Source organism: Trachymyrmex septentrionalis, unplaced genomic scaffold, assembly GCF_001594115.1.
Source record: "Trachymyrmex septentrionalis isolate Tsep2-gDNA-1 unplaced genomic scaffold, Tsep1.0 scaffold73, whole genome shotgun sequence".
Taxonomy (NCBI): Eukaryota; Metazoa; Arthropoda; class Insecta; order Hymenoptera; family Formicidae; genus Trachymyrmex; species Trachymyrmex septentrionalis.
In genome coordinates, this window is record NW_017305916.1 from 1,082,377 (window position 1) to 1,105,277 (window position 22,901).

A 22,901-nucleotide genomic window follows, 5' to 3' on the forward strand; every position below is an offset into this window, starting at 1 on the left:
AACGTACAATTGTGAATACTGTTCAATTCAAAATTTTGAATAGAAACTGCAGTTTTTCAATCCAATTGCATCCAATTGAATCTAATTGAATCCAATTGAATCCAATTAAATCCAAAAAAAGTATTCGCTATTTAAAATACGTATTCGGATAGAAAAAAAATTTCAATCCATTCTCATTTGTTGGGAAGAGAAACTGCTAGTGCAGTCTAGTGCAGGAACAGAAAACAGACCACTGGATAGGTTTTGGAACGCATTGCAGTGATTGCACGCGCATGGTCATTCTTGCACTTTACGCATGGCTATCAAGATATTGAGTTCTGTTCGATGTAGATCCGCTTTAAGCGATCATCTGTTCGCGCTCCGAGATTGACGAGAAGTCTTGCTGTTCCGACGTTCGTTAGCGGGCAAATTTATCATTCATTTGAATCGCACATTAAATTGCACAGTAAATATTGTCGAGAAACGGGCCGTGGATTGGTTATTAGTCGTGATTAGTCGTGCGTCATCGGTCGGTTGAACTTGAGTGTTAGGGAGGGAATTTATTAAAAAGGAAAGAGCGCGTGGCAGAGCCCGAGTCACTTGATTATGTGCGCGAAAATGGCCTTTCAACATCAGCCGGGTACTGCGATGGAGTGCCTAAGCGTACGTGCCTAATTTTGTCTAGATTTTGTCACATAATTGTTCACGCTCTTTACTGTTAGAAAACTATAGTGGGTTGTCTTATTTCTATCTCGCAATAATGTTCAGAATTTTTTTATGTAATACAATATTTTAATGTAATATAATATAATATTAATAGATGTGCGAGATAGTAAAAGGCTTGTGTTATAACAATGATAGAAATTTTTAAATAAAATTTGAATTTTACTGTATTTAAGGAGTAGATTAAGTATTATAGTTTTGATTATATAAGGATGTCTATTCCTTTGGAAAACTGTGCTTAAAAGGAACGGATATATAAGTATTGCAATAACAGATCCTTTTTAAAAAATTAAAAATTGATTTCTAGGCTTGTAAGATTAATAAATGGATAAATGAAAAATAGTAAATAAGAGCCGACGAGCCGATTGTGAGTTGGTTTTTCATATTAATGCTATAATATATATATATATAAATATGTATTACAAGTTATTAAATATAAATTAATAAAGTCACAGATATTTCAACCTTTAATATGGTCATCTTTAGTGTCAATCTCAAGTCAAATAATCAAAACAAAATAAAATGTAGACACTCAAATATGGAATATTGATGCAAAAATTAAAAATTAATTTTCTTGAAACTGTTTGCATAGAGTTCAAAATTGTGATTTGATGCACACTTATAATATTGATAGTTTTACAATTAATTGTTTAAATATCTATATAATTTTGATTTGATTTATTTTACTTAATTAGCATACTGAAGGTGATCGCATATGTTGAATGTCGATAGGTCTTTGTTATTAATTTGTATTTATGTACATATTATTTTATAATATACATTATCATGAAGAATCAACTTGACTAATCAGCCTTTATTTATTATTTTTTTTATATTTATATTTGTGTATTATATATATGTATATATACATATATATACATATATATTGCATTATATATGTTACGTGTATATTTATTAATTTATTATAGATACCAATTACATTACACAAAGAAACAGAAATTAATGAAAACGGCGAAGAAGTAATGAAATGTGGATTTAAAATCGGTGGGGGTATTGATCAGGATTTTACGAAAAGTCCACAAGGTTATACAGATAATGTAAGATATCATATTTTGTATGTGTGTAGAAAATTATAGCGTTATTATGTAAACTATACTATATGAAGATAACGTAAAAAAGCTTACAGATATGAATCTTTTCTAGGGAATATATGTAACAGAAGTACACGACGGATCACCGGCGGCAAAAAGTGGTCTCAGAATGCATGACAAGATATTACAATGTAATGGGTATGATTTTACAATGGTAACTCACAAGAAAGCGGTTTCTTATATAAGAAAGCATCCAGTATTAAATCTTTTAGTAGCTCGTAAAGGTGTTACCAGTACTTAAAAATATGCCAAAAGAGATTTTTATATATTGTCAGATATTTATTTCACATTATACTTTGAGGAGATTTGCCTATCCGATGTATTTTTCTGCCAAATATTACAGTATGTGTATTAGCAACCTCTATCTATTAATTAATATGTAGAAATTATAGAAATTATAGTTCAGAATATATAAGACAATGTTAAATCAAGGAACTGAAAAAGTTAAGGTTTTTTTCGAGGCCGAGATAAACAGATGTTATGCTAACTTGATATCAGGATTGGGAAAGTTACTTGAAAATTTAACTTGTTATTGTTAAACATTACTCATTGAATCACTTGGATTGCGTTAGATAATATAATGTGCAAAATTTTTATTTCAATTGATGTTTTGTGATATCCTTATTTTTTAGCAAAAAATTGAAGTTACTATTACTTGAATTATACATACCACTTGATTTTATTTTTGAAAAGTACTTATATAACACTTATTTTTTTAGGAGTGCGAGTGTATTTAACGTCTTTTTTTAAAAGATAATTTCTAGCAACAACTTAATTGTTACCGTTACTCGTTCAGAAAAGTAATTCGTTACCGTTACTCGTTATCTATTGGAAAAAATAAGTTGTTACTGTTATCGTTATCTCAAAAGTAATGAGTTATTACAATTTTTACAGTTTAACGATCTTTTTCTTAGAGTAAAGTCCAATTACTGATTAACCGGTTTAACAAAAAATATAGTGGTTACACACACACACAGACACACACACACACACACACACACGATCCCTTTTTTAAAAATTTACTTATATCAATACATATGTATTGTACAAAATAACAATAAAATTCGTTATTATTATACAAAAAACGTAATTACTAATTACGTTATTTATTATTGTTATTAATGAAAAATATAACGTTACAAATTCATTACTAAAAAAATGACGGTAATGGCGTTACAAGTAACGTGTTATTTCCCAATCCTGCTTGATACTATTAGCATTTTTATGAAGAAGTTTAAAAAGAGAAATGCCAAAGTATAATAATGTTGCATTAAGTTATATATATCTTTGACTATAATTATATGGATATTCTTTCACCAAAAGAGTCCTGCCAAGAATTTATATTACATACATCTTTCTTAATATTTTAGTCATGAAACTTATATATATATATAATAATTTTATAATTTTATAGTCAAAGATACATAATAGCCACAATATCAATTTTTTATATACTCTATTTGATATATTTTAAGTCTAGTGAAAACAGAATTGATATTTGCGAAAAAAGATATTAAAAAATTTCAAAACAGCTTCCATTTACAAATGTTCATATTATTTTACATGAATTATTCTCTTTAAAATATAATATTTTGTTATAAGTCTTTGTACAATTCAAGCATAATTATTAATTATTTATATATACTTCTTATATCATTTTTAAAACCATTGTGATATAGTAATCACAATAATCTTTTTTATAATGCCTAAAATCGAAGATTAAAAAATGGAAAAAACATTCCAAACTATCTCCCAGATATTTACATATATAATATTACATTATTTGAATTATTAATTTATCATTACAAACTATTATAAATTTGTTTGTAAGATTGTTCTGCATATCTTTTATTCAATATAGTGTTTATTAAAAAAAATGATGAGTATATCTCATAAAAAGTGATGAAGATAATATATTTGTAATTTTTTTATTTTTTTATAAGAATGAAAGAAAAGTATAATTTATTATAATAATATATTATTATATATACACATTGTTTATATTTCAAATAGTTCATTTATTCATTTAATAGGTCATATTAGATATGGATATGTTGAAAAAAAAATTTTAATATTAAGATTTTCTGATCTACAAAAAGAAATATATATATATTTACTGTATTACATTTTTAATCTTTTTAAACAAATAGTTACGTTGCAAAAAGACGTAACGCTGTATACACGCGGGTAAATAGAAATACGATTTTTGAACAATTTTTGTACTTCGTCTCTTTGTTTTTATACGAAGAGCGAATTTTTTATGTATTTAATAACTTTTAATATGAAATAATTTTATATTTTATCTCTCCTTAAGATGGATTGAAAAATAAAAGAGTTCCTGCATGATATATGTAAGGATATATATAGCTCTGGGAATATATACTACATGTGTATATGTATACCCTAGTCTAGTAATGTCGAATAATTTCACACATATATTACTCTGTACACAATGAATGCATAAATGTACGGTTGCGAAGTATATATACTCTCCATAGACTCCATATGAATTATAGAAGTGTTATAAAAAACCTACAAAGAAATTGTTAAACTATACTTATTGTTACTTTCTTTATCCTGATTCAGGAAAATTCCCTAGTATGTATCACATTTATTTACTGCTTATAAAATGTTAAAATTTTGAAAGCGGGTTTTTTATTCAATAATAATCCTTAAATAAATCTGTTTGAACTTTATTGCCTTCAACGTTGTATGTGATGACAATAGAAATAACAGTACTACTAGCTACGTCATTACATTATGTGACATTTCAAATTAGTGACATACATAATTTTTCCCTTACTTTGAGACAATGTTGTCATTTCTGAGTTGCTACATAGTTTCTAGTCGTAAAGAAGACACAAATTGCATACTATGGAATAGTAATAAATTCTACAAATTTTTCCTGACTATTATTAAAACAATAAGTTGTATATACTCATACAACTTACATCTTATTTCTTCACGTAATATAATAATCTGTTACGCATTTTACGTATACTAGTTATACTACATTTTAAAATAACTAATTATATCTTACAGTGATAAACGATAAACGTGATATCTTTAACTAACTATTTAACAATTATTGGCCGGCCATATAATTTCATTTCGCTATATATCCTAGTAAAAACACATCTGTGTTTATTCTAAAAATCTGCATTTGAAAAATATGTTTTCTCACTTGAACTATTAGTTGTAATCAGCAATCAAGACATAATTTGTTAAGAAGAACATAGAAAGATATTTCTATTTATTGATATAATGAATTGATAATAGAATTTGTGTTCTCACAAATTATGTCTTTTGATGATTTCTTATACTAAAGCTTTTTCAGCTTTCCATATAATATTTGCCATCGAAAGTATGAGCATTTTTAACATTATTTTTATATTATGCACTGTAATTGACTATAATTATTTATAATTTATATGTTTCGAGTATTCTGCATTTTAGAATTAATTAATCGTTATTAATTTACATATCATTACGTTAACTTATTAGATAATTTATACTGTTACATCTAAAATTAAGAACTCTTGTTTATAGATTATACTAGAAAATGAACAATAACAGATTTATTAAAATATTATGTTACTGCCAAAACATATATTTAATAAATAAATGATAAATTATATTCTGTATACAGTTATATTGTTATCTCAAAACTAGTTTTCTTCCATTTTCATTTATGATAAAATTTGTTCTATTGTACTGAAAATATTTTTTACTAGTTTTTACATTGTTTTGGCACATAATAAATTATTAAATATATTATGTTCTTATTAATTTTTGAGTAGCTTTATTTGAAACTATAGTTACTTCTGATGTTCAATATTTGAATAAGATATTAATAATAAATTAACATATTCTAAACTATAATTCTTATCAATTAGAGAAATTGTTATTACATGATTATTAATCTTCTTGCATAATATGTTTTGTGGAAGTATGTAAAAAATGATATAAATGTAGCATAATGTATTCTATCACTCAACAATGGAATTTAATGGGGTTTCACTATAATATATAAAATTACTATTATGCTATGAAAATTAGTATGCTTATACATTTTTCTTTAAGACAAAATTTTAGTAAAATGTAAGTTTATGAGGGAAGAACGTTTTCTGTTACCCGTGTTCTTTATGTAAATATATGTATATAAATTAATATTAAATCACAATTCACTTGCACAATTTGGATTATCGTCCACTTTGGAGCTTGAAAGTATAATATGCTCTTGAAGTGAGTTTTCTACTGTTTATATTACAATATAATCTCTAAAATGTACATATGACTCTATTTTGAGTATTAAATTTCATCTAATTTATTTTTATATGAAAAAATAAAGTTTAAATATATTAGACAACATTATTATATACTATATTATTACTTAACAGCTATATATATAACATGATAACATCGGTTATATAGTTATGGAAATGAGTATTTTAGGCTTAAGATTTGAAATAATATTGAATTGTTTATGAATAAAGAGAGAAGCTTTACCGTGTCAACAAAATTAAAATATCAGACTAAAATATGAATTATTTTAGCTTCGTTAAACATAAATGAGATTCGTGTTTTTACAACACACATTACTAAAATATTCTGAATTAAATTTGTTTTTTTGTCTCCTGCGATTCAACATTCGTATTCATTGCTTTTCATCTAGATAAAGATGAACTAGCCTCTGACCTTCCGCTTATGGCTGACTGTAAACTCATCATTGAACCTCTGAAGGAAGCCAAAAAAAGTGCCATTATAACATTATTCTACGTCAAAATAAAAATATACACCTTATATGTATAAGTACCTGTAATGTGCAGCTGGTAATGTTTCATAAAAGTACGTAAGTTGAGCCTTATGAGAACTAATGGATGGAAGAAATTCGACTTGGTCTTCTTGATTTTGCCATTGTAATACATAAGTACCTGTATCCTGCATAATATGAGTACCCTATAATATAAAAAGAATTAATAATTCCATAGAAGCAATAATTTATGTAATTATAATTATTAAAAAAAATATATACAAAATAATCAATACAATTATTCGTAAAAATAGAAAAAATAATATAGTATATTAAATTTTATATTATTATAAATATGTTTATATGCAAATTCTTTAACACAGAAGAAACAATAAATTACAATTTAAATCATAGTTTATATAATAATAAATATAATAATAAATTACAGTTCAATAATAAAAGAATTAATTATTATATTATTATATTAAGAATATATTTTTGTTTAATTTGTAATTGATATGTCGCTTATTTGTTACTATATAACTCAACAATGACTCAAAAACAAAATTTTCCAGGAAATTAATTTTAATATTTATTTCCAAATTATTAAAATTTTGTAACGTTGATTTTTAAGTGCAATTTAAATATAACGATTGATTGTAGAGGAATAAAAGTTTTTTTGAAGTATATTCTTTTTTTAAGTTTCCATTCTTTTCTGTAATCAACTAAAAAATAACAGTTTTAAGTTAAATAGTTATTGTAAGTTTATATATAATAGTTATAGTAAATTTATATGGTTATTGTAAATGAGCAAAATATAGATATAAAAATATTAGAAATATTGACTTCATCAAATATATAAAATACACTAAATACAATATCAAAAATACAATATAATACACAAATTATATGAATACATACTTGGATGCTTTCACCATCATGACAAATTATACTATGTTCGACTTTAATGTAATTATCTTTCAATTCTTTTGCAGCAACGATTTCATGATCACCCCCTATTGCAAGCTCTGGAAGTTCTATAAAATAATTATTGCTTGTAAATTGTACATATTGTATTGTTAATTTTAATTAAAAAATGTTATGTTTTTTTCATCACATAACACTGTTTCTAATATTAAAATGTACCTGAAATAGCACCGTTTTCACTGTTTCGAGATTTGTGAAGCACTGTAAATATTACATTATGACGCATTACATCGAAATCCCACGTCAGGACAGCACCCGGATCATCCGATTCTATGAACACATGATGAGTTTGACCACGGCTCAAGCTAATAGAATGATACAGACTGTGCTCGTGTTCACCGGTGGTACTCTCCAAATCCACTTTATATAAGTTTTTCGGTACTACTCCACCTTCCATTACGTATGTCTGATATTTAAAAAGATAATAATTTTAGACATATATTTAATTGTATTTATTTAGATTGCTTATATATTCTTAAAGATATTTAAAATTTAAGATTTTATGAAGATTAATAGCTAATCAAATTTCAGATATTTAATAGCTTTCGTGAATTATTCATTGATTAACGAATTGTAAGTATGTGATTTAATATGTTTCATTGATAGATTTCATTGATAGCTTTGAGCTTAGTTAGTATAAAATACTCTGAAATTTAACTAGCAAGAATACGCAAAATTACTTCACTTTTTGTGCACGCAGTGTTAATCTATATTTCCGAATTAGTGCTTGAACTTGCGTGCATTATATGTATAAGTACATAATTTTGATCATATCTCAAAATATATATATTTGATAATACACAGATAAATGTTTCAACGTATATAGACTATCGATAAAATTCCTATATTTTATACATATATGAATAACAAAATTATGATGATATAGATGATTTACATAAAATTGTTTTCTCTCAAACGTGGATGATCACAGATAAAAACATATGAATATGACACAATGCCTATATATCTAGCAACTGCTGATATTACACATAACAATTTTCTGATCAATTTCTTTGATATTTCTAATATATAATAATATACACAATGTGCATTTTTTAATATATAACTATAAAAACGTCACATATTTCTTCACTAAAGCCAGTTAGCTGCAGAAAAAAATTTCTACAACATATTTAATATAATTTTTGTATCGTTTTCTTACGCTGTTCACAGTTGCGTCGAAAATGTAAAATCTTCGAGGTACCATATTATAGACTTCGCATATATTCATTTCCTAGTATTCAACACGTATACAAAAAATATATTACTCCAACGTAAATAAATATAAAAAACGGAACTATTGTTTCTTTCCAAAGGAGAAAGATAATTACAAATTTCATAAAATATTACATTTAAAAAGTAAAAACTCATTAAAAAAATTATTATAATCCTTTAATGATATATCATAAATCGTTATAAAATAATACGTATAATACATATTGTACTTTTTAAGAAAATATGATCAACATAAATTATTAATAATATGTAGAAATAAATATATTACATAAAATCTATTAAATGTTTTTTATACTAATATAAAGATAATCATAATTGTTCGCAATTATGTATTAAATATTCATGTTAATAAGTGCGACATTTGCAACATTTAATATTATTAATATTATTGTCTTACCTCTGAGCAACCACCGAGGAAATCTGGAATAAATTCTTGATTAATGTATTCACTAAGACCACCGGGTCCCTGTTCTTGGTAGTCTGTACCACAATAAAAAATAAACTTTTTCCTAGTATTTTCATCTGTAATTTTGATATGTGACATGATTAGAAAAACGTTATATAATTAAATTAAGTTAATTTAAAAAATTCTTACTTATAAAAGTGCTGATAAGTGTCCACAAAATAGGGAAACATCTGGGAGCACGCATGATTAGAACCCTTCCCATTGTTTCTGGATAATTTGCTTCAACTATTTCTATTATTCTCAATAATGCCTGAAGCAAAAATTAAACAAATATAAAATTAGTAGAGTTATAACAATACAACAATTTATATTGCTAGTATATGAAGAAATTATATAGTTATAAGTATTTATTTTATTTAAAATTTTTACTTCATTTATGTTATTTAAAATAATCATCATACTTTTATTCCAGGTCTCCATAGATGTCGCATATTTAAACCTTCTAAATCTATTAATAGTGTCCATTGGGAAACCGGATGATCCCAAACAGTAGTAGCTTCTTCCATCAAGTGCAGACCTTCTTCACAGATATGTAAAGCCTGTAGAAAAATAAGATATTATTAAATCACTTCGAAAAATTTTCAATTTTAAAACATTTTAACTTACTAATAATAATAATTCATCTTCCCCAATAGATTTAAGTAGACCTTTAACATCCATCTGACCCAGCCTTAAGATATATAAAGGTCGTCCGTCTACATCAAAGAATATATAAATAGAAGATGTGATACGTCAGATATTCTTTTATATCACATACTGACTCATTATTTTTCATATCATAACTTAGGATAGCGTGACATTTGCAGCAAGTTTATTATAGACCGATTACCTTTATCAAAGTGATGCCAGCCACCAGGAAAGTAATCTTTAATCACTTGTGGCATTTCATATTCGTCTAGAAGTTTATCGATCTGATGCTTCTTTCTCCAATGTAAGGATTGTGTTAACATTTCTCTAGCCTTTTCAACAGAGAATTCCGTGGCCCTTAAGAACCGTAGAAGCGTTGCATAACCTGGTACGGAACTACCCCTTAGTTCTTCAATACTATGTCTAAGCTGCACTAATTTGCTTTCCTGAAGCATATCTAGTTTTCCTAAGTATCTCTCTATATAATCCGACGACAGTTGCATTTCTATAATTAAAGAAAACAAACATAAAATAAACTACTCGTTACATGTAACACTATTATAACAAAACATAACATGTATTAAAAAGGTAATATACCTCTGTTGCTGGGCAGTTTGTTGTCGGTATTACATAATTCTTTTTCGCTATATAACTGACTATTTTCGTCCACATTTTTCCTATATAAAAAAATAACCATTGCAGACCGAAAATATTGTTCAATATAAATTGTTAGTATGAATTTAGGTAAAATGTGTTAAATGTTTAAGGCTGGAAATTAAAATTGTAAGACGTTACAATTAAAGTTTTAAATATTATTTTACAGAAACAATCACTTGTATACGTGTGAGTGTGTATATGTGCTCTTGATGTCTGAAGTGCTCGTCCATCATGATGTTCCCTTACAAGCAACGTGAAATTTATGCAATTAAAATGTACAAAGAGACTTTAATGCATTACATTTAATTTAATGGACTATACTTACTTTTCTTCTTCAGAAGATCTTTTCTGTGGATCTTCCCAAGGAGCAACATAGGTAATACCTTCTTCTTTTAATTGATTTATGAAATATTCGATAATTTCTTTACCCTATAATTAAATATGTAATTACATTTTATAAAAAATTTTAATTTCTATTTTATTATAATTATTATATCTGTTATTTTAAAAGTACAATAGATATGATTTAAAAGTAGATACAGTAATTATTATATATGTTACCTTAGCAATATTTTGTGCATATTGCTTCATTGCTAACTTTTCCATTGAGTTTTCAAAACCAAAAAAGTTTTTAATATCTAAACTTGCAGTTTGCTCGAAGCAAGTCCATTCCGGATTTTCAGGATGAATCTAAAAATATGTTTATGCAAACAATGATATTAGACTGTACAATTATCATATGTAATTAGAAAATATTCTAGATACAGTATTCCTAATATAAAGTAAAAATTTATAAGGATACATAAATTAAATTTATTATGATTATTACATATTTTTTATAATAAATATTTATATATAATACTTACAAAATATTTACATTTTTCAATAACAGTTACTCTAGTGGCAAAGCTTTCATTGTATGCTTCTATTTCTAAAACACTATTGCGTCTATTTAAAACATTCCTTTGAATAAAGTATACAAAATCCACACCAATTATCTGAAATAAATTACTAATTAATGAATATAGGATTTATACCAATAAGAAATTATTTTAATTCTCTAAAAAATATTTTTACAGCTACTATATTATTTTCTAAAAAAAATTATAAAATCTAATATTGAAAATACAGGATGTTTTAGATCTACCAAACTAAGTATCAGAATAAGTATATATGACAATGTAACTATTTTATACACATATGTATAAACAAACCTTTTTTAAGATATAAGGTGCTTCAACATTTAATTTACATCGCCTTTCTGTAGTTCTAACAGCACCACCCTCGCTCTCTTCATCTAACATAACTTCACATCCAATAAAAACTGGTATCTGTGGACACGTTGGAAATCTACGCTCATATGCCTGTAAAAGAGAGAATAAGATTTTTTTAATGTCTTTTTTTTGCTCGCTCAGTGCATCACATTTTAATTGAAATAATTCATGAAATACTTGATAAGCAAAAAGATCAAAGATAAAAAATTTGTATGCAATTGAAATTAAAAAAAACTTGAGGAAAAAAGAGAAAGGAACATTTAAAAGATAGTTGATGCTTCCGTATAGTTCAATATAGGTATTCGCAACGAGAAATCGTTTATTGGATTTTCTGGGATATGGCATATGTTCTGTGAAGGACATAGGGGAGCACGAAATGTAATAAATATTTTATGACAGTCAAGTTTGAAGGCCACATAGCATTAAACACACCGTCATGACAAGAGCGAAAGGATGCTTGTAAACTCGCACAGGCGATTGGTATTGTTGAACCATGATTATTGGTTCCCCGCACGTGTCCACGTATCAAATCTATTCCGATTACGCACGAGACCTATGATAATTCAATCACAGTATAGATATATACAGTGTAGTCATTACAGATAATCAATTGGCCGACGGAAGCAGACGGAACTCACAGCGCTTTCACAAAAGCACTGTCACTATTCAGCGAGGACTAACAGAACAGCAGCTCGCGAACCCGTTGCACTTTGTGGTCGTGATTTCCAGTGCCATCTTGAATCCGATACTGTAACTTAAGTAATACAATCATGAGTCATGAAAAACATTTGCAAATATTACTCGTTTCGATGAGTTTTGGAATGTCGGCAATCTTAAACTATAATTAAACATTGATTAATTTAATCAGAGGTTAATTTAACCTATAGACTTAATTTAACTCGTTTTTTTCATTATAGTTATATAGTCTCGTATTATTACGGCATAAATATTACTGCAGTTTATTTTATTTAGTTTTTATTTTCAAATTATAAATATACATGTTAATTATAATTGTCTTATATAGATATTACAGATTGTACACATTTTATGCTTTATAGGCAACATATATTTTAATTATGTATATTTAAAAACTTCTCAACTCAGTAAACATAATGTTACATGTAACGTACATGTAACATTGTATTTACTAGGAATGACATACAATATCCTTCATTTATTGCTGTTAGGTGATAAAAATAATTACAAATATCATAAGTGTTTGCAGAATTATAACTTTCTTGAAATAATTTAAGACTTTTAATGTTCCTAAGTTTTTTTGTTGTTTTGAGTTATCGCGGATTAAATAAAAGAAGCATTAACTTTGATTGCTCATATAAATTCATTAAAAATTATCGCACTTACCTCTCATCGCAATTCAAATAATAGATTCTTAAAATTTAAATTTTATTCTATCGAATGGTACAATTGTCAATTTTTTTAACACGTAAATACATTATACAAATCGAAGTAGTGCTACGAATAACTTTTTCCTTCATCCCAGTATATTGCAATAAAAATAATATAATAGAAAAGTCCTTATAAGTAATATTTTTGAAATATCAAAATTATTTTTATAATATTTTTTATTATATTAAATATAATAATAACTTAATTGTCATATAATATACGCACACAAAAATACGAATATTGTTTTAGATGTAAATATTTGAGAATATATAGAATAAATGTGGTATAGTCGAAGCCATTTGTAACATGGCTTCGAAATCTTTTCTCTTCGATCGATCTTACAATTTTCACGCATTCCAAAACTCATCAAGAAAGATATATTGCAATCTTCGGATTGTGGCCTATCGATGTCATGATCGGTGTGATGATTGGAAACTTGCGTGACTTCCCATATCATTTAATATTTTGTGAATCGTGTTACAGCTGCTTTTTGTTGCGATCTGCGATCAGCTGCGATAGAATTTCGAGATTGATTTGAGTGCAAGTGATAATTTCAATACTAGGAGAAAGAATTTCTCCCTCATGTGATGAGCAGCGCATGTGAGGATTCGTGTCCTTGGACAAACTATTTGTCGGAGGCGATCAATAAATACGTGCTCAACCTGTTTTCATTCCTGTCGACATTCGGTCTAACCTTTAATTTTGGCGACATCGTTATCATTGATGACGAAACGTCTTTGAAGCTCCGCGAATTCCTCCACGAATTGATAGCATTACTGTCATTTGACGATTTTCAGCTACAACTGCTCAAAGTCTTCCTGTTGACATTTCTAAGCAGCGTGGCGTTGATTTTCGTTGCTTGGTACATTTATGGCTCCAGAATTACGGAGCAGTTCATGAAAACAGGTAAGATCGCGCGAACGCTCTTTCCTTTTGCGCGTAATTATAAAAGTCATTATTATGTAAAGGATATCAATCATCTGTATCTTTTCGACATCCTAATATTGTATTTGAGAAATATATAAATGATAAAAGTATTGTAATGGCGATAATATTTACACAAATTAACAATTTTAAGGATCTTTTTATCTTTTAGGCGCTGCTGAAGATTGTAATTCATCAACTGAGTAATATATTAGATATTTAATAACTGCTATTGGACTTTATAACGAACATGGCTGATAAAATCAAGTCTTTTTTTCAAAAAAAGAAATCAAGTGCAAAATTTATGAAAGCAGGAAAAGGATACAAGTAATTGCAAATAATAATAATAATATAAATTGAAAGGTTTGATACAACAATGTGCTAACCTACATTTTGTAAAAACGGAGTAAATGAACTCTAAAATTAAAGTAATGTGAAAAATATTATATTATTTGATCAAAAGGTCAAATTCGAGGATCGAAACACATTTGTATTTTCTATTAATATAAATCTTACATATATTTTTATATAGCCTTTATTTTTTAATTTATTTTTAATTTTAGAATTTATTACTTTATTTTTACAAAATGTGTATTAGCTTACTGTTGCAACAAGCTTTCAATTGTTGATATACATTTAGCAATAACAGATTAATTAATGACATCTAATCGCACCGTTTTCAATTTATATAGATTAACGGAGTCCAGTACCAGTACTATATGCTCTTCAACAGAGTCTAAAGAACCGAGGAGGGTGGAGCCTACAGAGGAAGCTAAAATAGCAGGTCAAGCTGCCTTAGCAAGATTAGAAGCAAAGAAAAGTGACAAACCAAGATTTAATACGTGTGTAATATTTAAGATTATTTTTAATTATTATTATTCATGTTTACATATTATTATTTAATTTTAGTAAGATTATTAGAATTTTCATGTCAAATCTGATTAATATTATGATTATTTATAGATCATATGCTGCCATTCAAGCTCGTGTTAAACGTGAATTGGAATTAGAAAGAAAAGCAGCACAGCAGAGTTTACAACAGACGGAAGATATAACATTAAAAGAGAAGAAAATTGTAGATCCTTCTATTTTTGCAGTTACTGATGTGTTCTTCCGTTGCCCATATTTATCTGATGAAATATTGTCGCGGGACGAGTGGAAAAAGAAAATAAGAGAATTCTTATATGAACAGTTAATGGGAGAAGAAGCAGGACTAACAGCATGTCTAATTATTCAAAATTGCAATTCTGGAAAAGAGAAGATCGAAAGTTGTGTAGAAACACTTGGCAAATATTTGGACAATATTATTAACAATCCGATCGTTGAGAAATATTGGAAAATCAGAATGTGTAACAAAATATTCCAAGTAATACTGTCTCTTTTTATTAAATTTATTTAAAATAATTTTAATTTTAAAAATAGCTTATATATAATGACCTATACTTTTACAGGAAAAAGTTTTGCCTATTGAAGGAGCATTAGATTTCTTAAAAGCAGCTGGTTTTGAACAGCAAAAGTTATTGCATAATGAGAACGAAGAAAACTTTTTAGTGTGGAGTCCTGGTAATTGTAACATTGAAAATCTCACGATATTAAATGAAGCATTAAGATCTGCTGAATCCATTCCTATCGAGTTAGACAGGAATTTACAAGTATTAATGCCTAGTCAAGCTCGTGTGAGAAATGAATTGCCACCCAGTTTCTTTACGATAAGTCCAGAAGAAATAAAAAAAGAACAACAGCTGCGGTAAGTTTATGTACAATATATTAGATGGCAGAATCTTTCGAAATATCTAGATAATATAAATAAATGAAAACATTGATTATTATTAGGACGGAAGCTGTAGAAAGAAACCAAATGCTAAGAACAAAGGCTATGAGAGAGAAGGATGAGCAGCGTGTACTTAGAAGATATAAATTTGCTGTACTCCGGATTAAATTTCCAGACGGAATAATATTGCAAGGTACTTTCTCGGTACACGAAAAGTTCCAGAATGTAACCGAGTTTGTTGCTGAAAATTTAATTGACGATAAAGTGCCCTTTTTGCTGATAACACCAGACGGAATTAAGTTAATAGAAGAATGTCATGGAAAGACACTTCTAGAATTACGATTAATTCCTACAGCTATAGTGGAATTCTCTTGGAACGTAACCGAGAAAGAAAGTATGCCTAAGAGATATTTGAAAGAAGATGTGCTTTCTTATATACAAACAGTTTGAAAATAATATATTCTGGTACAGATATAAACAATTCAAAAATGCTTTTTTTAAAAAAATATTTTCTTGATACTTTTAGCATTGTCACAATTTTCTGGTCATTCCAGTTTTTGGAGAATTTTTTTCTGATACATTACATCTACTCTTCGTACACTGTTATGAAAAGAGCAATGGTAACCCAATCTTTTGAATTTAACATTTTGTTATTTTTAACTTTCATATGTGTCCACACACAAATGTAATTCATTTTTGTAGTTGGTTTTAATGTAAATTACATACATCCAATGTGTGCACTCAATAAATAATAAATTTGAATCAAATTTAATATGTTTTCTTGAGATAAATTAGTTAACTGTATATTAATTATTTAATTAAATTAATGACATATTAACAAGGAGCAATGATAACTTATAGAAAATAATTCAGAAAAAATAATTCAAATTGGGTACAATTTGACATTATGAATTTAACAGTGTACATTATTATTTATATCAAAACCCCAATTGTGTAAGAAAAGTGATCAGAGTATGTTGATTAGGTTTTTAATATGAATAAATTTATTATTATCGAAGTATATACATTTATCTATTCCATTATCTATAATATAAATAAATGTAAAGAAAAAAAATGCAATTTTACTATATTTGTCAATTTTATTGATATAATATATGTATGTAAATAAGCATTAATAATATTTATCTAATCTTACATATCTTACAACATATATTTTTTTGCGATCATATTTATTTAAAATAATCATGTTGCATATCTAATTGGAGAATATATGGTTGTATAAATAATATGAATATGTATTGATTCACGAAAGTTGATTATAATATAATAATAACAATTATATACATAATGGCAATTGCTGCGTTCAGCAAAGAAAACTAATCAGTTGGCGCTTAGTAATTGATTCCTATACTTGGATCCAGCGAAGAGCTAAAGACAAGAACCAATCATATTAAAGAATTACACTAAGCGCTAACTGATTAGTTTTTTCTATATCAAGACTCGGATTTTACGTTCGAATTTTGCAATTGTTATGTTTATTTCCTATCACATCCATATCTCATCCACATTGTAGTATGTTGCGCCTTCAGATTTGTACAAACATAGCACGAAGTACGAAGCGTTGCCTGCTTTCAGGGAAACCGGTTATTCGTGATATGATAAACTGCAGACAATTTTGCGTCTCTTAGTAATTACTTAAAACCAGTTTGTGGGCATCACTTACACTATCCCCAATAGTATTTATAGGCATGTACGTATATGTGAAATGAAGATTCCTCTCATAATAGTATTATAACAAAATAGTGTACAAACGGTAATGTGCGTATGTACGTTTCGATTCTCGCAGAAATAAAGCTTACTTTCTTTATATACTTATGTATACTATTAGCTTACAGTGAATAATCTTCAGAAAATATTTATTAAATTGAATTATGAAAATAATTTGTGTAATTAGTTGCACTTAATAACGGTGTAAGCAGGTTTTCGATCCAGTTGGACGATTCACGCACGATTTCATGAAAGTTATCTCGCACGTCGCGTGCAATATCAACCGACACTCCCAAATGCATGTGTAAAACAGAATACGCACCGGCTGTCGTGGCTGTTCCGTATTGTTGTATGTCATACGCTTTTTTAGCCGCATTGTTCGAACCGGATCGCTCGCGTTTCCTGTTGCGTGCCAGAATAGGGTTTAACGCTGCGTTTAGGCGCGTGCAACTCGGCACGAGGAATTTTTATATTTCACTGATGTACGTATCTAACATGTGAAGACACATTTTGGAAAAACATAAAACGATTGCAAAAAAATAAGATGATTGTATTGCTAATAAATTTCTCTCTAAAATCTACGTATATTTCTATATCGGTCGAGTTTTAGAAATTTCTTGCTCGATTTTATTTTATTTCTATTCATATTCGTGTATTTGTACATATCATGAGTATCAAAATACTTTCTCAATATTAAAAAAAATTTTTATAGTATTAACAAATTGAATTTTATCACAATTAATGTTGTATAATTTCTTTTTTGCATTTTGTTCGTAAAATGTATTATTAGTTATTGCTGTTACTAATATATATGATCATTACTAATGTATTATATTTTATAATTTTTACAAATATGATAAAATCTGCATTAATAATACGAAACACTTTTGTCTTGTATAAATAAATGTATAACAACTCAATTTATTTCCATATACTAAATTAACAAACACATTTAAGAATTGAAATTAATAAAACTAAGGTTGAAAATTTTAGCGTAAAATTGTTTAAATTCTTATAAATCGACAAAGAGATTAGAAAAATAAAATAAGAGACTACACTATCTATAAAATTTCAAAAATTTTTTGAATATTTTCTATATTTTCAAAAATTTCAATCGTAAAAATTTGAAATTTTGAATCATGGAAATTATAAGAATTTTAAAAATTGAAAAAATATAAAATATAATATAATTAACAAAGAATGAAGCTTATGAATATACAATATATATGATATAAAAATTAAATTCCTGCACTGGAGCCAGAAAAAAAACAAAAAAAAAATCGAAATTATTTTATACTATTATTTAATACATTCCCCACCTGTTTTCAAAGAACGTTTACATCGCCAATAATAAATTAAATTTTGAGAAAATACGCTCCTTGAATTGCTTTCAGTTCTTTTGTTACAAGTTGTTAAGTCGATGACGCATTTTTAAATCTCGTCCCCTTCATTTTTAACTTAGAAAATAAAAAAAGTCATCGTTAAATCAGGCAAATAAAAAGGATGAGCTAACATGGAGATCTCTCGGTTCATCAAAAATTCGGATACAATGGTTGAAGAATTTACTGGTGCGTTGTCATGCAGAAGAAACTAGGACCTACTTTTCTTTAACTTAGGCTTAATGCGATGAACTCGAGATCAAGAGATTCGTCGCATTAGATCTGATTTTAAGGAAAGTGAGATATGTTATCGATCCAACAGACTGTGACAAGATTGAAAATTGAAGACGATTCGGGAAAAAAACATTTTCTCGTTTTCTTTTTTTCATTCGATTCATTGTTTGAGCGATAAATATTATTTGGAAGCGGGCGGGGACTATATTAAATAATAATATTGATAAATATTTTTTTGTTTTTTTATAATCTCAGTAGAACTGGAATCTCTGGGAACTCAATTGTTACGTCATATACATTGCTTTAAATACTAATGAAAAACTATTAAAGATCAATACTGTGACTACATAGTTGTAAAATATTGTAGTCAATTATATAATGTCAATAATAAAATATATAAGTTGTGTTTTAAATATGTATTAATTTTTAACAAATATATTAAAAAATAGATATATTAAAAAATTATGTAACAGTAAAAACTACCTTTGAAAAATTTATCATTTTGAAAGCTCAAATTTCTAAATAGTGTATGATACAAATGGTATCATGTTGAAAGAACAATATTTATGTGCTCTATTAATAAAAAAATTTATTTTCAACAAAATTACTACAGTTTGATGGTTCATTAAAAAAATCAATTAAAATATTGTTTTATTGTATGACAATCTGATATTATTATTGGCTAATTTTTATTGGAATTTTTCGAACATGGAATAATTTTCTTTGCAGTTTTCTGCTTGCGACAATGGACTTTCTTGTCGACGTTTTGCATTGTCCTTCGATTTACCGCAGCCTCGTGGTTAGTTTCTCATCCCGATCAGCATCTTGTGGTTAGATGGTACTCGATACCATCATACATCGATAGTACTCCGATCTGCTTTCTTCTTATTCCAAAGGTTAGATTATAGACTATATATAGTATAGATTATCAGAGTTTGTGCTTCGAATGTGACGAATTTATTGCAAACGTCAATAACATTTACTCCTGTCAAATCGGATTAAAAAGAAGAATCGTTTCGATATTTTAAATCCTCTTAACAATATTTTTATGTTTTATGCGTTTTTTTATATTTTTAATAATAATTATTGTGAAGTAATATTTAGAAGTCGTAATGTTTCATGTAGTCTACACAACCAAAAAGACTAAAGGATACAAAATACAAGGATACAAATATATATATATATATGTGTATATATTAATTTTTTAAATATTAATTAAAGTGTGAATATTGTAAATGCCAAAATTGTAAAAATATTTTTTATTTTATAAATAGATTGTAAGTATTATATTCTGTCAAATATTAATATTTGTCGTAGAAAGTACCAAGTAAAGAGAAATGGGTAGTGCTATTCAAAATGTTGTAAATCCATTGTACAACATTTTTACTTGGATTTGTTTTGACTTGCATTTTTATTTAAACTTACAAGATTTTGAAATTTTAAAAACTTTAATGCGATTTTAAAAAATTAAAATTAAATAAGAGATTTTGCAAAGACTGATTACATATCCTGATAGTTATTACAATTTTTTATAGAATTTTTAATAATAAACAAAAAGAAATTTCTTCTTTCTCCTAAAAAAATTTATAAAATGGTGTTTACAACGTTTTATTTTGGCACGCCTCAGTTAGTATTATTGAAATTATTGAAATTGGAGATATGTTTCTATTTTTCAACCATATATAAATCAATTTTCCGTCAGTCAGTCTTTCTTAGCAATTTGACGAAAATGACTGGGATCGTGAAGATTGCAGAAGTATAATTGTATCATTTCAATGATTGCGTATCCTTTAGTTTAAAGGTAATGTAGAATTATGACGCAACTTCTCGCGCGTATCAAGAGTACGCATTTGATTATACCATGAGGTTATTTGCGGTAAATCAGCGGTTTAGCAGAATATAATGATAGAATCGTGATATATTTGCGATTTTCAACGTCCGTTCGACCGCGCGTACCTAATAAGCTGTCTATACCTAATGTTAGAATGTATACATGGCCGCAGGATGCATTCGTAAATGCTCGCGTGTGCATAAGCGCGCGCTTCGTAATTCTCGCATACCGCGAATCGTCGCTCTTTTGCAATCTGTTTAACGATCCCGGCACACCTGTTGCAGAAACAGGTAGCAATGATCACGCCAAGTCAGTTTTTTTCTTCATACAAGGGAGAAGTGATATCGGAATATCTGTCAGAAAGATTCCGAGCGTTCTAAGCTGTCGATGAAACTATTCAATTCACTCTCTTTACAAAGTTCTCGTTAAAATGTTCAAAATGTATAAAGTAAAGTTGCAATAGTTATACACTTATTTACATTTTTAAAGCTTTTAAATCGAATTTACTTATCCCAGGGAAAGAGAACGATATAAGTGATATGGGACGAGAGATCAATCTGTTCAGATCCGAAATCTGAATTTAATTTGTGGCTTGATACCAAATTAAAAATTAATTGAAATCAAGATTCTCCAGATCTCTCTCTCTCTCTCTCGTGTAACGGAATCATTTTGATGTCGCCCTTACACGCGTCGACGTTAAGAAGTGCGGAATGACAAGATCCGGGAGATGATAACTGGTTTACGCACGCAAAGGAAACCCGAAGGAAAGAAGACGATACCGCGCAAGGGCGGCGGCGGCGCAATTGCGATCGGGTGATGAGGTAAAAAGGGAAGAGCCGCGGAGAGCATCGGAAACGAATGGCGCCCGAGGTTATTGCTGGAGCGAGAAGGACGGGCGGAATGAGTTCGAACGAAGAGTACGAGTGTACGCCCATTCCCGCTTAGAATCTAGTCTACCGGAAATTTGCAGTTACCTCGCATTCCTCGCAGGGTCGAACGCCCAGGGGGACGCCCCTCCGATCCACCGGGAGATCGTTAATTGCTCGTGGCTGAAACGGGATTTCCAATTTCTGCATTCGTCGCGGGGATGATTTTCATCCGCCGGATGAAAAAACAGATTTTGGCGGCGGAAAGTGTGTTGTCGGACGGTGTGTGCAATTATCGATGAAGGCACAGACGAATAAATTTTACGAAATTGAAACAAAGATCGACAATATCGAGTTTTTCTTCACTATTAGATATCTATTAGATATCAAAGGAGTAATGATAATTCAGTCTCTTGAGTTGAATAACATTTTGTTAGTTTCAATCACACATATGTGTAAAAAAATCTCTTCTAAATAAGCCGTTTGGTACCAGCTTAAAAATTGTAGGCCCCATTTATCAATGGATAGGTATTATGCGGAGGATAGGTATTATGGAAGAGGTCATCACATCTTTGATAAGAGACGATGAATTTGAAAGACAGAGTGCGTGTACGTGCGTGCGTGTCAAATATAAACAATTAATTTCTGGTTAATTAAAAAATTAACTATGCCATATTAATATATGCACGTTAATAAATAATAAACTAAATTTAAATCAAATTTAATGCATTTCTTCAATAAAATTGTTCAATTCCGTTGTTTTAATTACACTAATGACATATTATTATTAAATAGTAACGCGACCTATAGAAATAATTAAAAGTAAATCAATGGATTTGACATTACAAATTTAGTGTGAGTCTTTACTGAAATACAATGTATTTAATAATAATATTAATAAATGTATTCGACGAATAAAATTCAACTAATTTTAATTTTATTCGTTT

At 27.9% G+C, this 22,901-nt stretch overlaps 4 protein-coding genes across 6 annotated transcripts; 3 read left to right on the forward strand and 1 right to left on the reverse strand.

The window, feature by feature from the left end:
* Positions 1-287: 287 nt before the first annotated feature.
* On the forward strand, positions 288-6,563 carry LOC108753917 (uncharacterized protein C45G9.7). 3 transcript variants are annotated; one of them, XM_018495906.1, is made up of 4 exons: positions 288-642; positions 1,632-1,760; positions 1,867-1,952; positions 6,490-6,563. In XM_018495906.1, exons 1-4 carry the CDS (start codon positions 586-588, stop codon positions 6,491-6,493), a joined length of 276 nt encoding a protein of 91 aa, XP_018351408.1. In that variant the 5' UTR covers positions 288-585; the 3' UTR covers positions 6,494-6,563. The 3 variants fall into 3 exon arrangements, with proteins under 3 accessions (XP_018351408.1, XP_018351407.1, XP_018351406.1); XM_018495905.1 differs by having other exon boundaries at positions 1,867-1,968; positions 6,490-6,519; XM_018495904.1 differs by lacking the exon at positions 6,490-6,563 and having other exon boundaries at positions 1,867-2,362.
* LOC108753916 (protein real-time) lies at positions 6,277-12,482 on the reverse strand. The gene is made up of 15 exons (XM_018495903.1): positions 12,247-12,482; positions 11,755-11,904; positions 11,407-11,538; positions 11,102-11,230; positions 10,866-10,969; positions 10,481-10,560; positions 10,086-10,388; positions 9,863-9,951; positions 9,658-9,795; positions 9,386-9,506; positions 9,188-9,312; positions 7,714-7,960; positions 7,489-7,604; positions 6,631-6,773; positions 6,277-6,551 (listed from the first exon to the last, which is right to left on the reverse strand). The coding sequence occupies exons 1-15, from the start codon at positions 12,307-12,309 to the stop codon at positions 6,482-6,484; spliced, it is 2,010 nt and encodes a 669-aa protein (XP_018351405.1). The 5' UTR covers positions 12,310-12,482; the 3' UTR covers positions 6,277-6,481.
* Positions 12,483-13,630: 1,148 nt separating this feature from the next.
* On the forward strand, positions 13,631-14,398 carry LOC108753860. Its single transcript, XM_018495795.1, has 2 exons — positions 13,631-14,127; positions 14,318-14,398. The coding sequence occupies exons 1-2, from the start codon at positions 13,809-13,811 to the stop codon at positions 14,350-14,352; spliced, it is 354 nt and encodes a 117-aa protein (XP_018351297.1). The 5' UTR covers positions 13,631-13,808; the 3' UTR covers positions 14,353-14,398.
* Positions 14,376-16,579, forward strand: LOC108753859 (UBX domain-containing protein 6). The gene is made up of 5 exons (XM_018495793.1): positions 14,376-14,472; positions 14,838-14,987; positions 15,109-15,511; positions 15,597-15,892; positions 15,979-16,579. The coding sequence occupies exons 1-5, from the start codon at positions 14,396-14,398 to the stop codon at positions 16,364-16,366; spliced, it is 1,314 nt and encodes a 437-aa protein (XP_018351295.1). The 5' UTR covers positions 14,376-14,395; the 3' UTR covers positions 16,367-16,579.
* Positions 16,580-22,901: the final 6,322 nt, after the last annotated feature.